The sequence below is a fragment of the Panthera leo genome, chromosome B1 (genome assembly GCF_018350215.1).
Source record: "Panthera leo isolate Ple1 chromosome B1, P.leo_Ple1_pat1.1, whole genome shotgun sequence".
Taxonomy (NCBI): Eukaryota; Metazoa; Chordata; class Mammalia; order Carnivora; family Felidae; genus Panthera; species Panthera leo.
Window position 1 is genome coordinate 145,070,004 of NC_056682.1, and position 15,205 is coordinate 145,085,208.

General features: G+C 38.3%; 1 protein-coding gene across 1 annotated transcript in view; it reads right to left on the minus strand.

The window, feature by feature from the left end:
* MTHFD2L (methylenetetrahydrofolate dehydrogenase (NADP+ dependent) 2 like) overlaps positions 1-15,205 on the minus strand; it is a 144,894-nt gene that overhangs the window by 95,494 nt on the left and 34,195 nt on the right. Inside the window, exon 4 of the mRNA XM_042936196.1 lies at positions 921-1,073. Coding sequence (XP_042792130.1) covers positions 921-1,073 — 153 coding nt within the window. The remainder of the gene's footprint in view (positions 1-920; positions 1,074-15,205) is intronic.

Sequence of the window (15,205 nt, forward strand, 5' to 3'; positions counted from 1 at the left end):
TGCAAAGACTTACTCTATATTAACTACTAATTATGAAGTAAGCAAAGTACAACAATGGCAAGCTTAACTGGCAATCAGACTTTCAGTGAATCTGGAACAAAATGAGGTGGGAAAAAGCATATTTTTTACAAAGTTCATGCACTTTACCCCATAGAGAGCTGCTGAACTTTCAGGGACCCGGAAAGGATGAAAGATACAACCTGCAGATACAATGCACTCTACCTCCTTGGGTATGGTTTCTTCATAAGTACAATGAAGAAGTTAGAATTAAAGTTTTCACAAGTACTAATGTCCTAAGAGGGAGGTTCTAGGATCCGCTTTCTCTTGGAAATTTTCAGGTTAAATAGTAGGTTAGAAAGGAGAAGATGCTTTCAGAAATGGAAGGGACAGCGATGGAGGTGGGGCAATTACAAACATAAGGGCAATTTGGCCTTGCTTAACATAGCGGTAAATATCTCTATACACCTCAAGGGCCCAAGAGAGTATCACTGTATTTAGAGCCCAAATTCAAATGCAAATGTCTATAGTAAAAACGTAGGGCATTAGAGATGGTTCATATATGTTCATCAAATTTTGTTTCTAAAAGTAAGGACAAACAGAACTCATTTTGGAAACTGTATACCAAAATACATTAAGTTTACAATTTAAAAGTAGGGAGACAAACCTACTAGTTGAAAAATTCATGCCCAAAAGGGGCAACAAAAGTTACCTACAACCTGGCACATATCTCTCATTTTATTTATTTTAGATTTGTTTTGTTTTTTTTTTACTTTTGTCACTTGATAAGTTTCTGTACACCGAAGTTTTATAGCTGATCATTTTCTTTTACTCAGTAGGATGGAGATGTTTCCAGCAAGGCAATGTACACGTGTTCAGTTTGGAATTTAGCACCCCCATCCTGCAGACCACAAATTACCAACCTGTTCTTTTGATTATTTCCCAAACAGCACTGGCAGTGGCCGGTATGAGAGAATTCTGGTCAAGGCACAGTCTTCCAATATTGATAATATGAAATCCATCTACATCTTTTTCAGGGGCAATTCCATTGCATACTGTTCGCTCATCCACGTGGTCTGAAAAGCAAATAAAATCGGTCTTAATTTTAAAATGGTCAGTTATTTGGAGGTCTGGAAAATGAAATCTGAAGACCTATATTATGATTCAGTATCAGGAAAGGTGTAAAATTATTACTCGATTCCTTTTTCTTTCCACCAAAACAGTAAGCCAAAATGCTTTTGACTGGTGGTTATAATTAACCAATCATAAGAGTGTATGCGATTACAGGGCCAGAAGTGGCTGGCCTGGTGAAGGGGAAAAAACTGGTATTTCACAAGTTTTATTTTGAAACAATACCAATGAGATCTGGAAACAGGCTCTAAGTCTTTGCCTCAATAAGTTTACCTACGTATGGTTTAAATCTATGTTTTCCCCATATAAGACACTTATACAATAGTCCTCTATTAAATATTTCTAGCATTATAGATTAAAAGGACTTGTTGGTGCTAAAATAATCATAACATCATGAATGCCTAAGTTCCTCCCAAATGACATAATAAAAAACAAATCACACACACACACACACACACACACACACACACACACACACACACCTCCTTTCTCTAAAGAACTAGCACACTGATATCCAAAATACCATTTTGGTTTTCCATTTGGAAGGAAAATAACATAGTAAGAGTAATAAACCAAGCAAAAGAGATAGGAGATGGTAATCATCATCTCATTTTGAAAAGTAAGTAGTAACAGTAAATATTAAAATCAGGGGCTTCTGGGTAGCTCAGTCAGTTAAGAATCTGACGTCCGCTCAGGTCATGATCTCACAGCTCTTGGGTTCAAGCCCCGCATAGGGCTCTGTGCTGACAACTCACTGCCTAGAGCCTGCTTTGGATTCTGTGTCTCCATTTTTTTTCTGCCACTTCCTCTCTCTCTGTATCCCTCTCTGTCTCTCAAAAATAAATAAACATTAAAACATTATTTAAAAAAAATAAAATCAGAAGGGACCCCACATCCATTCTAATCAAGACATTTGATAACCTTAACGTATCCCAAGGAACGCACTGTTTCTTCTAGGCCTCCAAATACACACTATTCCTAAGTTAACTAATATGTGCCTAAACATATGTAGAAAAGCATCAGGTATTTTACAACCAATACTTTCTTTCCTTATAGGAGTAAGGGAAATAGATTTCATGTTTTTGACTGACTGCTGCTACTTAAAGTCCCCTAAAGTTTCTCCCTTGGAGCCATGACTTGAAGAAACAATCATGAGATTCAATAGCATCAATTTTTTCACAATGGTTGTAAAACATTTTTGACCCATAGAATATATGCAAATAACTAGCCACTTAAAATCCTACCCAAATGAATAGGAAAGCTGGTATTATTCACTTTGTGTTTCACCTCTATTTACAACATGAGGTAATTAAATCATGCCAGGAAAAAAAAAAAAGTCCTCAAATTATAACCATAACATTACAATAGAACAGCTCAGGGACTGCCTTGAGAGACCAGTCTATAGAACAACAACACTGTGTGCTGGGTTGTATGTATGTGTGTCCATATATGTGTATGGGTTTATATGTATTTAGCATTTAATTGCCTTTGGACAATGAACAAGAAAAAAAAAAAAAAAGAACAAATTATTGGTTTACTTTCCATCCAAGGATTTTTACATGACTATTTAAAAATACCTCCTTCCACTGCCTCAATGCCTGTTGGCTAAGTGTAAGCTCATTAGCATAGTAAATAATCACTTCCTCAACCTGGTTATATCTTCTTCCTACAGCCTCCTCTCCAAGCACTCCATCTCTTTCCCAACCACCATTATGACTTCTTCTTCTCTACTCACACTAAGCAGTGTCCCATTCCCAAGCCCTTAGCATTAACTTTTGCATTTTTGTGCTATTGTTCGTAAAATGCATGATGACCTTTCCATAACTAATTCCTTCCTCCCTGTTCTTTCCCACCCTAGTCATTCCTAACAACACATTGATCGATTGCCACCTGTTCCTTCATCACAAATTGAAATGACACATTTTCCTCCTCTGCTCTCCCACAAAGCTGCTATAAACAGTACTTACTGCATGGGGCGCCTGGGTGGCTTGGTCAGTTAAGTGCCCCACTCCTGATTTTGGCTCGGGTAATGATCTCGTGGTTCTTGAGATAGAGCCCCACCCACATCAGGCTCTGCACTGACAGTGAGAAGCCTGCTTGGGATTCTCTCCCTCCCTTTCTCTCTGCCCCTCCCCTGCTTACAAGTGCTGTCTCTCTCAAATGAAAGAAATAGACTTAAAAGAAAAAGTACTTAGCACATTATTTCAGTTAGTTGATAACGTTAGTTATTAATTATCTCTCTGGCTTATGAGTGTGAGCCTTAAAGGGCACAGACCTCGTCTTATTAAACCAATTCACCCATAGCTTTCTCCACTCAGTTGATGGCAATTCCATCCTTCTGAACTGCTTGCCAAAAAAGTCTGGAGTCATTTTGACTCACAGTCAACATCCACTCCATTGGAAAATCTGTTGAATACTCCTTTATAATGTATCTAGCACCTCATTAGTCTCGCCGTGTCCACTGATACTAGTCTGGTTTGAGTGGCCATTAATTCGCCTGTGAATTCTTATGACAGCGTCCCGATTAATTCCCTGCTTCTACATTTGCATCCATACAATCTAGTCACAGAATAGCAACATGATTACACTTCTGAAATGCACATCGTATCACAGGAGTCTTCTTTCCAAGACCCCGCATGATGTGTACTGCTCCAAAACTCTGGTTGTCTGTCTGATCTTATACTGGTTACTCTTCCCTTGTCTTATTCTTTTGGTGTCACTCTGCATTTCTTGCTATTCTCCAAATATATCAGGCATTTCCCACATTGATTATAGTTCTTCTGTCTGCCTGGAGGCTTCAAAACAAACAGTCACTTTGGCCAAAACCCCCCCTTCTTTCAAATCTTTCCATAAATTCTATGTTATATGTAAGGACTATTCTGACCACATTATTTAAAGAAGGCTCCGCTTCTGAGGATGGTGAAGTTGTTTATCTTGGACCAAACTTCTCACAGACAATAACTGTAAACACTGGAAAACACATGTAAAAAAACAATGATCTATAGTTGTAATGTACACCATCGTGCACTGTACCTTGCTGGTGTAATATACAGCACGATCACCATAGTTAATAATATTGTATTTCATATTTGAAAGTTGCCAAGAGAATAGATCTTGCAAGTTCTCATGACATGAAAAAATATTTTGTAACTACGTATGGTGACAGACGTTAACCAGACTTACTGTGGTGATCATTTTGCAATACGTACACATATCGAAGCATTGTGTTATATACCTGAAACTCATAGAATGTTACATACCAATGATACCTCAATAAAACTTTTTTAAACAACTACTACTTAAAATGAGCCATCTGGAAAACCCTGGAGAGTCACCAGAAGCAGGCAGATTTGGAGGAGAGTGGGCCTCTGAAAGAAAGGAACGCCACTCAAAGAATTCAAAGGACAGCTAGAATTTGGATAATAATCTGCAGTCTTACCTGCTTAAGGAATCAAAGCACAAAGTTTGTGGCTACCAGAGCAGCTTAAAATTGAAGGGATATAACCAGAAGAGGAGAAAGCCACAGAGTGGAGACTCAAAATGTATCTATAAATTCTGCTCAAATCTCTGACTTCTGCACAATAAAAACAGGAGGAAAAACTCCAAGAAGCCCATCCAAGGCTAAGAGAACTAAACACAAATTGCAGCTGTGGTTCAGCAAAGGCAAAACAAAAAGCTTAAAGTCCTCAGTGTGATAGGCATTTATAAAAACACAAAACCGGGGCGCCTGGGTAGCTCAGTCGGTTAAGCGGCCGACTTCGGCTCAGGTCATGATCTCACGGTCCGTGAGTTCGAGCCCCACGTCCGTCGGGCTCTGTGCTGACAGCTCCGAGCCTGGAGCCTGTTTCAGATTCTGTGTCTCCCTCTCTCTCTGACCCTCCCCTGCTCATGCTCTGTCTCTCTCTGTCTCAAAAATAAATAAACGTTAAAAAAAAAAAAAACACAAAACCTTACAGCAAATATTACACTTAATAATGAAATATTGGATCCCCCTCCCCTCCCCAAGACAAGAACACGAGGGTGTCCACTCCCACCACTTCTTTCCAGTGTTTTATAGGAGATCCTGGCAAGTGTAATAATATAAGGAAAAGAAAAAAGAGGCCTAAGATTAGAAAAGAAGAATTAAAATGCGCTAGTCACAGATGGCACGGTTATTTATGTAGAATATCTTAAAGAATTTACAATACAACAAAACACAAAGACTAATAAAGTGGATTTAGCAAGGCCAGAGAGTGCAAAGTCAAAATTGATACCAAAAAATCAACGGTATTTCTGTATACAAGCAGCAACTGTTTGAACATGAAATTTCAAAAATACTGCTTACAGTAGTTTACAAATCATACCCTACTTAGGAGTAAATTTTTAAAATTTGAGGGTGACACCTATCATGAGAACTATGAAACACTGTTGACAGATGACCTAAATAAGCGGAAGGTATGTTGTGTTCGCGGACTGGAAAACTCACTAGTGGTAAGATGTCAGTTCTTCCAAATTGATCCCTACGTTCCATGTAATCTCAATCATAACTCTACGAGAACTTGTGGTAAAGGTTGACTGCTGCTTGAATCCATATGACTATGCACAGGAATATCCAAAGCAATCTTGAAAGTGAATGAAGTTAGGGGACTTACGATCCCTGACTTCAAGACTTGCTACAAAGCTACAGTGGTCAGGACAGTGTGGCACTGGTGTAGGGACAGACAAATACATCAACGGAACAGAATAAAGAGCCCAGCTTCAGATTCACATTTATATAGTCATATGATTTTTTACAAAGATGCCAAAGCAATTCAATGGAGAAAGTACAAACTTTTCAATAAAAGCTACTTGAACAACTTGTTAGCTGCATGAGGGGAAAAAGTGAACCACAATCCCTACTTCAATACTATACAGAAAAATTAATTACAAATGGATTATAAATCTAAACATAGAAGCCAAAACCGAATAGTTTCTGGGTGAAAACTTTAATTTGTGTGCCAGGTACAGGCAAAGTTTTTCTTAGAATACAAAAGCATAAAGTACAAAAGAAAAAAAAACTGATCAATTAGGCTTCAGAAAAATTAAAATGTTATGCCTCTTAAAACACAACATTAACAAAATAAATACCAAGCCAAAGGCTGGGGGAAAATATCTGCAAAATACATCCCTGACAAAGAACTCGTATCCAGGTACATAAAGAACACTCAAAACTAAATCATGAAAAGATAAATAACTCAATTTTTAAAAGTGAGCGAAATATATAAACAGGCATTTTACAAAGGAAGGTATTCACATGGGCAATATGCATGTGAAAAACACAGACCAGTGGATCCCCGCGGGTGAAGATGAAGGTAAGGACAGGGTTGACTGGGAAGGAATCGGAGAAAACTCTCTCCAGTGATAAAAAACATTCTATATTCTGATAGGGGTTTAAGTTACAAGAGAATTCACATTTTTTTTAAACTTACAAAATAGTACACTTATGATGTGTGTGCTTCAAGGCAATATAAATTTCACATAAAAACAAATATTGATCTGCAGTGAATGGTATGCACCATGAAGTTTTAGGATACGTGTGTGTTCCTACCTGTAAATATTTCAAAAACAAGATGGAGTGATGAATGAATAAATGGATAGACATGTGACAAAGCAAAATAGCAACATGTTAACGGTTACGGAATCTAGGTTGGGACCATCTGGGTGTGCATGTGCCATTCTTTCAACCCTTCCGTATGTTTGAAAATTTTTCATAATCAAATGTTGAAACAACAAACATCCCACCTGTCCCCCAACATCTTGATCCTCTTTACCATGCTCTACTTTTTTTTTCCTCATAGCACATTAACTTCTAATAAATATGGATGCATATTTATTATGTTTACTTTTTATTGTCTGTTTCTCCTGCTACTCCACAAGGACAGAAAGTTTTGTCTTTCTTTTTTTTTTTTTTTTCTACTGTATTCCTAGCACAAAGAACAGTACCCGGAAGAGGAGGGACTCAATACTTGTTGAATACATGACTATTAGCCCTGATTTACAGATGAAGAGACTAAACCAAACCAGTGGACAACTAGGAACAATTAGAACATGCTACCATAAGGATTCTTCTGCAACCTCTGACATCCATCCTTTAAAAATATAATGAGGGGCGCCTGGGTAGCTCAGTCTGACTCTTGATCTCGGCTCAGGTCATGAACTCACGGTTTGTGAGTCTGAGCCCTGCGTTGGGCTCTGCGCTGACAGCCTGCTTAGGATTCTCTCTCCCTCTCTCTCTGCCCTTCCCCCACTTGCACGTCTCTCTGTCTCTCTCAAAATAAATAAACATTATATATATATGAAAAATGAAAAACCAATTAAAATCATTAAAATCTTTATTTGTCAGTATCTTTACATCTACATTGTTATGTATCTGGCATTTTATATCTTCAAATATAAATTTGAAGTCAAAAATTCATGTTTGTTTTTCGTTGATGTTTTCCTTTTAGGACTTGAAAAATTAGAAATTTCAGGCAAAGCTTTATGCTCATAGGTTCAAGTCCACACTCTGAACATAAATATAAGGCCCTTGAAAATTCACTCATTTATTCATTCAGTAAATATTTACTGTGCATCCACCATGTGCCTGGTACTGTTCTGAAGATTCATGAAACACAGTGAACCAAAGAGACACAATTCTTACCCTCTGGAGCCTTCTTTCTAATGGAATAAATGTCTGCCTAATCAAATTATTTGGCTATAGTCTCTTAAGGAGTTAATTATTTTGTAGGAGTAAATAAGAGAGATACTTTTGGAAGTGGTGTTTCCTGTTCTCAAGCCAATAAGTAATATTTAAATTACACCCTTTGGGTTCCACATCAAGGTTTCCAGACAGAAAATACTTATCAGGTGCTTACCACTTACTTGCCCAACATCATTTAAGAGTTGTTTCATCACTGAGGAGTGAGGGGACAAAAAAGGAATGGGAAGTGAGTCTAATCTCGCTGTGCTACTCCACCCCCAAATTTGGGAATTAGTAGAGCTTGGAGGTGGAGTAGGAGGTGTTGTCGAGGCCAGAAAGGGGTGGATCTGGCCCTCCACCCTTCCTTAGCCTCTTTCTCCTATAGCCACAGAAACTGAACAGGACATTGCTGGGAAGGCTTACTTCACTGGCTGTGAACAAAAATGTAATGGAGTGGGAACCTACATATAACACAAAAGTTGCTACCTTTGCCCCTCATAATTCTCTTGAGTGACCTGAAGAGTACATGCAGATCCAAACGTTGCCTTAACTCTTCACTAGTGGTATTGAAGACACCCTGGTTTATTAAGCCCTCGGCTTCCTAGGTGTTAGACACAGTGACTTCTGTCTAATATGCCATACTGCCCTCAAAGCAGTGTATATTCCACAGAGGAAGACACTCGGATGAGCAAGCAGGTCTATTCTAATGAGCTTCTCTTACACACAAAGGAAAAGAAGAGATGTGTTTTGGGGCCCTTGCCTGCCAACTTCTCAAGGACAGTTCGTCTCCACTGTTTCCTAACTACCTCTTACCCCTGGTGCCCAGCACTGAGTTATGTGCAGATTGGAGAAATGCTGTTTGAACTGGTAAATGAGTGAAAAGGGTCAGAGAGCAATCATATAAGCAGATCTTTTCAAAGGCTTTTGACAAAGAAATATTCGGATGCTTCAAAGGGTCTTTTGATTTTGGTAAATTCTTTACCAGTGCTGAATGTGTTCAAAAATAGATGAGGACATCAGGGTAAAGGAAAAAGAAAAAGGTGAAAAGTACAAGAAGTAATTACTCTTGTTTCAAGAAATTCTGGATTTTGAAGATACTCTGAGTGTCTTCAAGTTACATCATATAACCTACTTATGACAGCAATTGCTCAAAAAGAGGGAATTCTATAGATCTCAGGGACCTCTGGAGGGTTTCCACCTGGGAATGAATAGGAAAAGACATACATGGCTACAGGGATCAACCCATCCTACTAATATGTAAATCATATCAAAGTAATTTACTCAGCTTCCAGTATAAACCATTAGCCTTTTTAAAAAATCACTGCTTGCTCAATGCTGCCACCATTTGGTTAACATACTCCACTTGCAGGACAATTATCTTCCACTTTGTTCACCTTGCACATAAGTTTGTTGATAAAATGTTACCTATAAGAAAAATTTTTTACGTAAGTGATGAACCACTAAATTCTACTCCTGAAACTAATATTTCACTATATGTTAACTGACTGGGATTTAAATGACAACTTGAAACAACGAAAAAAAAATTTTTTTAAGTGTGGGGAATTTAAAATTTAAATTTTAAATTTAAATCAGAAATCAATATTGTTTGAAATCTCTTTTTTCCATATGAATAAACTTCAAATGCCCAAATTGGTTACACCATAATTCATGGTTTGTGACACAATCTCAATATTGATCCAAGCACGGTCCAACTTTAAAAAAGCTAGGCATATGCAAATCCACTACCCAAAACAAAAATTATGGCCTTGATAATAACCTATATTTAAGCACACAGTACATCCATTAACCCATCCCTTTTCGTGCTCCGACCTAATGGAAACTTCAGCCCTGTGTGCTGGGCTTATCATTCCCTTGACTTCCTTTCCTTGACAGTTTTATTGCATTTATTTGTATTCCCAATAGATTTGTTTTTCTAAACACAGCTTTAAGAATACTTGAATATAACAGACCTCACATATTTAAGGTATATAATTTGATAAGCTTTGACATATGTATACGCCTATGAAATCATCACCACAATCAATGAAAACATTCGCTACCCTGAAATTTCCTCATGACCCTTCCCTCCCTCTCTTTCCTCTCCCCTCACCTCCAACCACCAGTAACCATTTGCTATGGGCTGAACTGTGTTGCCCCAAATTTACATATTGAAACCCCAAACCCTATTGTAATAGTATTTAGAGATGGGGCCTTTGGGAAGTAATTAGGTTTAGATGAGGTCATCTAAAGGTTTAGATGAGGTCATCATCAGGATAAGGTCCTCATGATGGAATGGGTGGCCTTATGAAAAGAGATACCAGAGGCAGTTTGCTCTCTCTCTCTCTCTCCACTGTGTGAGGATACAAGGGGGGAAAGGGGGCTGTCTGAAAGCCAAGAAGAGAGTTCTCACCAAATCCAACCATGCTGGCTGGCACTCTGATCTCAGATTTTCAGCCACTAGAATTGTAAGAAAATAAAGCTTCCATGAACATGCATATACAAGTCTTTATTTTAATATGTATTTCCTTTTCTTTTAGGTAAATATGTAGACATAGAGTGGCCGCACCATATAATAGGTACATTTAAGACACTACCAAACTATTTTCAGAGTGAACCATTTTGCATTCCCACCAGCAACACATCCTCACCAATATCTGGTATGGTCAGCAGGCTTTCTAATTTCAGCCACTTTAGCAGGTGTGTAATAGAATCTTCTTACAGTTTTCATTTGAACTTCCCTAATAACCACTTATGCTGAGTATCTGCTCATGTGTTTATTTCTTCTGTGGTCAAGTGTCCGTTCAGATCTTTTGACCATTTTTGGTATTTATCCTACGAAGTTCTTGACAGTTTGGTGTCAGTCACTAATTTTGGAAAGTTTCAGCCATTATTTCTCCTGCCCTGTTTCTCCCTTTTCTTGGAATTCCAGTTGCAATTGTGATGTACCTTTTGAAAATGTCTTACGGTTCTTGGATGTTCCAGAGGGTTTCCCCACACCCCCTTCTTGTTTATTTCTTTGCATTTCAATTTAAGAAGCTTCTCCTGGCATATTATCAAGTTTACTGATTCTTTTCTTGGCATGTCCAGTCTACAACTGAGCCCATCAAAGCATTCTTTATGTCTGTTAGAGTAGTTTTGATTTCTAGCATTTCTTTTTGATCATTTCTTAGAGATTCCATTTCTCTGCTTTCATTGCCCATCTGTTCTTGCATGTTAGCTACGTTTTCTACTAGAGCATTTTATATCTTCATAGTTATATTAATCATAGTTATTTTTTATTAATCATAGTTATTTTATTAATATTAGTATATTAATCATATTAATATACTATGTTATTAGTATATTAATTATATTAATCATAGTTATTTTAAATTCCCTGTCTAGCAATTCTGAAATCTTTGCCATGGGTGAATCTTGTTCTGATGCTTGTTTTGTCTCCTCAGACTGTTTTCATTTGCCTTTTGGCATGTCTTGTGATTATTTTGTTGAAAGCCACACCCAAGACTAGGGGCCCAGGAGTTTCTCATTCTTATTACACCTTCTGCCTCCAAAAATTCATCCAAATTCCATTTAAAAGTTCCTATCAGTTTACAGCTCCAATAGCTTCTATTCAGTGTGAGTAGATCCTGGTTGTGAGTCTCTGAATTTGCCTCTCTCCAGATTTTGGGATGCTGGTTTGCCCTACAAACCTCAGTTCTCTGATGAGTCAAGAAGAGGACTGATCTTCAATTTGTTCAGTTTTTTCTTGTAAGGACAAAAGGACTTACATTATTCTGGCTAGGACTTGGGTTTTATTTAACTGGGTTAAATAAATGTTGACAGTGATTTTTGAGAGCTCTTCTTTTTTAAAAAAAATGTTTATTTATTTTTGAGAGAGAGAAAGAGAGAGAGAAAGAGCACGCACACACACAGGTGAGGGGAGGGGCAGAGAGAGAGGGGACAAACCCAAGCAGGTTCTGCACTGTCAGCACAGAGCCCAACTTGGCGGGCTCAATCTCATAAACCGTGAGATCATGACCTGAGCTGAAATCAAGAGTCAATGCTTGGGGTGCCTGGGTGGCTCAGTTGGTTAAAGGACCGACCTCAGCTCAGGTCATGATCTCATGGCTTGCAAGTTCAAGCCCCACATCAGGCTCTGTGCTGACAGCTCAGAGCCTGGAGCCACTTCGGATTTTGTGTCTCCCTCTCTCTCTGTCCCTCCCCTGCTCATGTTCAGTCTCTCCTTCAAAAATAAATAAACATTTTTAAAAATTAAAAAAGGTGTATCGCGTCCATGAAATATAGCCAGACCAACACTAAACCATCCTGCATACCTAGAAAACTGATTGGAGGATTAACACAACAATCTGCACAATCTGAACCACAGAATTCAGCAGGTATGCGGTGCAGAGAGGTGAATTTGGGGAGAGGCCGCGGAGGGTAGGGAGCCACTTTTGCGGGTGGAGAGGGCGCAGACTGGGGCGGGGGGAGAATACGGGAAAGGCACCCCTCTCCAAATGCAGCTGGAGAGAAAGTGGAAAATTAGAAATAGCTACAGGGACTAAACTAAAAAGGGAGAAAGGAGAAAGGAGAGGGTTTAAATTTAATTAAGACTGTAAACAAGGGGAGCGCAAAGTCTGCACCTCCACAGCTCGATACCTGGTGGTGCTCTGGTGTGAAGCGTGAATCCCCAAGAACAGAGCGGGGTCCGGGAGGTTCTCAGGCCACACGGGGAAAAGCGGTTCCACTGCTGGAAGGACATTTGGTAGAGACTGTTGAAGCCACCTGGTCCCAGCAGACCCCTGAAGGCGGCCACATTTGCTGGTGCTGGGGCAAGGTCGTTGAGGGTGAAGCCTGGTGCCAGATGTGTGTTGTAATTTTCCATAATCCCTGAAACGCTGCTGCTACACTATCTCGCGAACTTTTTCTGGGGCGGCTGGCGTCTGGCCGCAGTCTGGGGCACCAGCGGCAGCAGGGTCCAGCAAGCGTTCCTGGGAGCAGCCAACACTCAGCCATTGCTCATTTGGCCACTGGTTGAGAGACCCTCCTGCAGAGGGGCGGAACAGGTCAAAGCTGCAGTCCTTCACAAGGGGCCAGGGAAAACAGCCACATCTGAGACAAAACTCGGGAGAGAGGTACTGCCTGGGGCCTGGTCATGGAGAGTGAAAAAGCATGGAGTGGACGAAAGATGAAGACAGACAACGGGTGCACAATTGCTGATCTGGGAGAACAGACTGGGTAGCTGTGTGGCACCATTTTCCCCACTCCCGCGCATGCGCATACGCACCTATGAGCACAGCAACAATCCACCCCAGGAGGCTAGCAACGCCATCTAGTGGAGAGTAGAGCCATTACACTGAGCCCCGCCCAACTGGGCCAACTTGGCTCTTCAGGAACACAAGTCTCACTGCCGGCTTAGTTTATGGACTATAAAGTGCTACATAGACTGACTTCTAGGGGAAAACCAAGTAATTTCATTCCTACTTCAATCTGTTAGCAGGTCCATCTATTCAATTTTCTTTCTTTCTTTTTTTCTCTTTTACACTTCTTTTCATTTTCTTGAATACAGAAAGAGAAAAAATTCATTTTTATTTTCAATTTTTATTAAAAATATTTTTCCTTAATTTATATTACTATATTTTTTACTTTTGTGTAAATTTTTCAAATTCTATTTTACTTCCGTCATTGTATTTTAGTCTACTTCAGTGTAGTCACTCTTTCAAATTTTCAAACAATTTCCTTTTTTTCTTTCTGTTTCTCTTTTCTCTTTTTCATTTCTCTTTTTCTCAAATGCAGAAAGAGAAAAACTTAATTTTTACTTTCAATTTCTATTAAAAATATTTTTCTTTAATTTTTTTACTATATTTTTTGCTTTTATGTAATTTTTTTCAAATTCTACTTTACTTCCGTCATTTTATTTTAGTCTACTACAGTGTATTCACTTTTTTAGATTTTCAAACGATTTCCTTTTTTTTCTTTTTTCTCTTTTTTGTTTCTTTTCTTTTTCTTGAATACAGAAAAAGAAAAAAATTATTATCTATTTTTAATTTTTATTAAAAATATTTTTCTTTAATTGTTTTCTACTATATTCTTTACTTTTATGTATATTTTTTCAAATTCTATTTTACTCCCATCATCTCATTTCAGTCTGCTTCAGTGTATTCCTTTTTTTCAAATTCTCAAACGATTTCCTTTTTTTTCTCCCCCTCCTTTTTTTTCTCTACCTGTCAAACCACTTTCAACACCCAGACCAAAACACACCTAAGGTCTAGCATCATTTATTTGATTTGTGTGTGTGTGTGTGTGTTTGATTTTTTAATTTTAATATTTTTAATTTTAATATTTTTTAATTTTAGTTTTTTTAATTTCAATTTTTCTACCTCATTAATTCATTTTCTCCCTTCAAAATGACAAAATGAAGGAATTCACCCCAAAAGAAAGAGCATGAAGAAACGACAACCAGGGATTTAACCAACACAGATACAAGCAAGATGTCTGCACCAGAATTTAGAATCACAATAATAAGAATACTAGCTGGAGTTGAAAATAGATTAGAATCCCTTTCTGCAGAGATAAAAGAAGTAAAAAATAGCCAGAACAAAATTAAAAATGCTATAACTGAGCTGCAATCACGGATGGATGCAGCGGCGGCAAGGATGGACAAGGCAGAACAGAGAATCAGCGATATAGAGGACAAACTTATAGAGAATACAGAAGCAGAAAAAAAAAAAAAGGAGATTAAGGCAAAAGAGCACGATTTAAGAATTAGGGAAATCAGTGACTCATTAAAAAGGAACAACATCAGAATCATAAGTGTCCCAGAAGAGGAAGAGAGAGAAATAGGAGTAGAAGGGTTATGTGAGAAAATCAGAGAGGAAAATTTCCTAACCTGGGGAAAGACACAGACATCAAAATCCAGGAAGCACAGAGAACTCCCATTAGATTCAACAAAAACCGACCATCAACAAGACATATCATAGTCAAATTCACAAAATACTTAGGCAAGGAGAGAATCATGAAAGCAGCACAGGAAAAAAAGTCCCTAACCTACAAGGGAAGACAGATCAGGTTTGCAGCAGACCTATCCACAGAAACTTGGCAGGCCAGAAAGGAGTGGCAGGATATATTCAATGTGCTGAATCAGAAAAATATGCAGCCAAGAATTCTTTAGCCAGCAAGGCTGTCATTCAAAATAGAAGTAGAGATCAAAAGTTTCCCAGACAAGCAAAAATTAAAGGAGTTTGTCACCACTAACCCAGCCCTGCAAGACATTTTAATGGGGACTCTCTGAGGGGAGAAAATATGAAAAAAAAAAAAAAAAAAAAAAAAAAAAAAAAAAAAAAAAAAATATATATATATATATATATATATCAAAAGCAACAAAGATTAGAAAGGACCAGA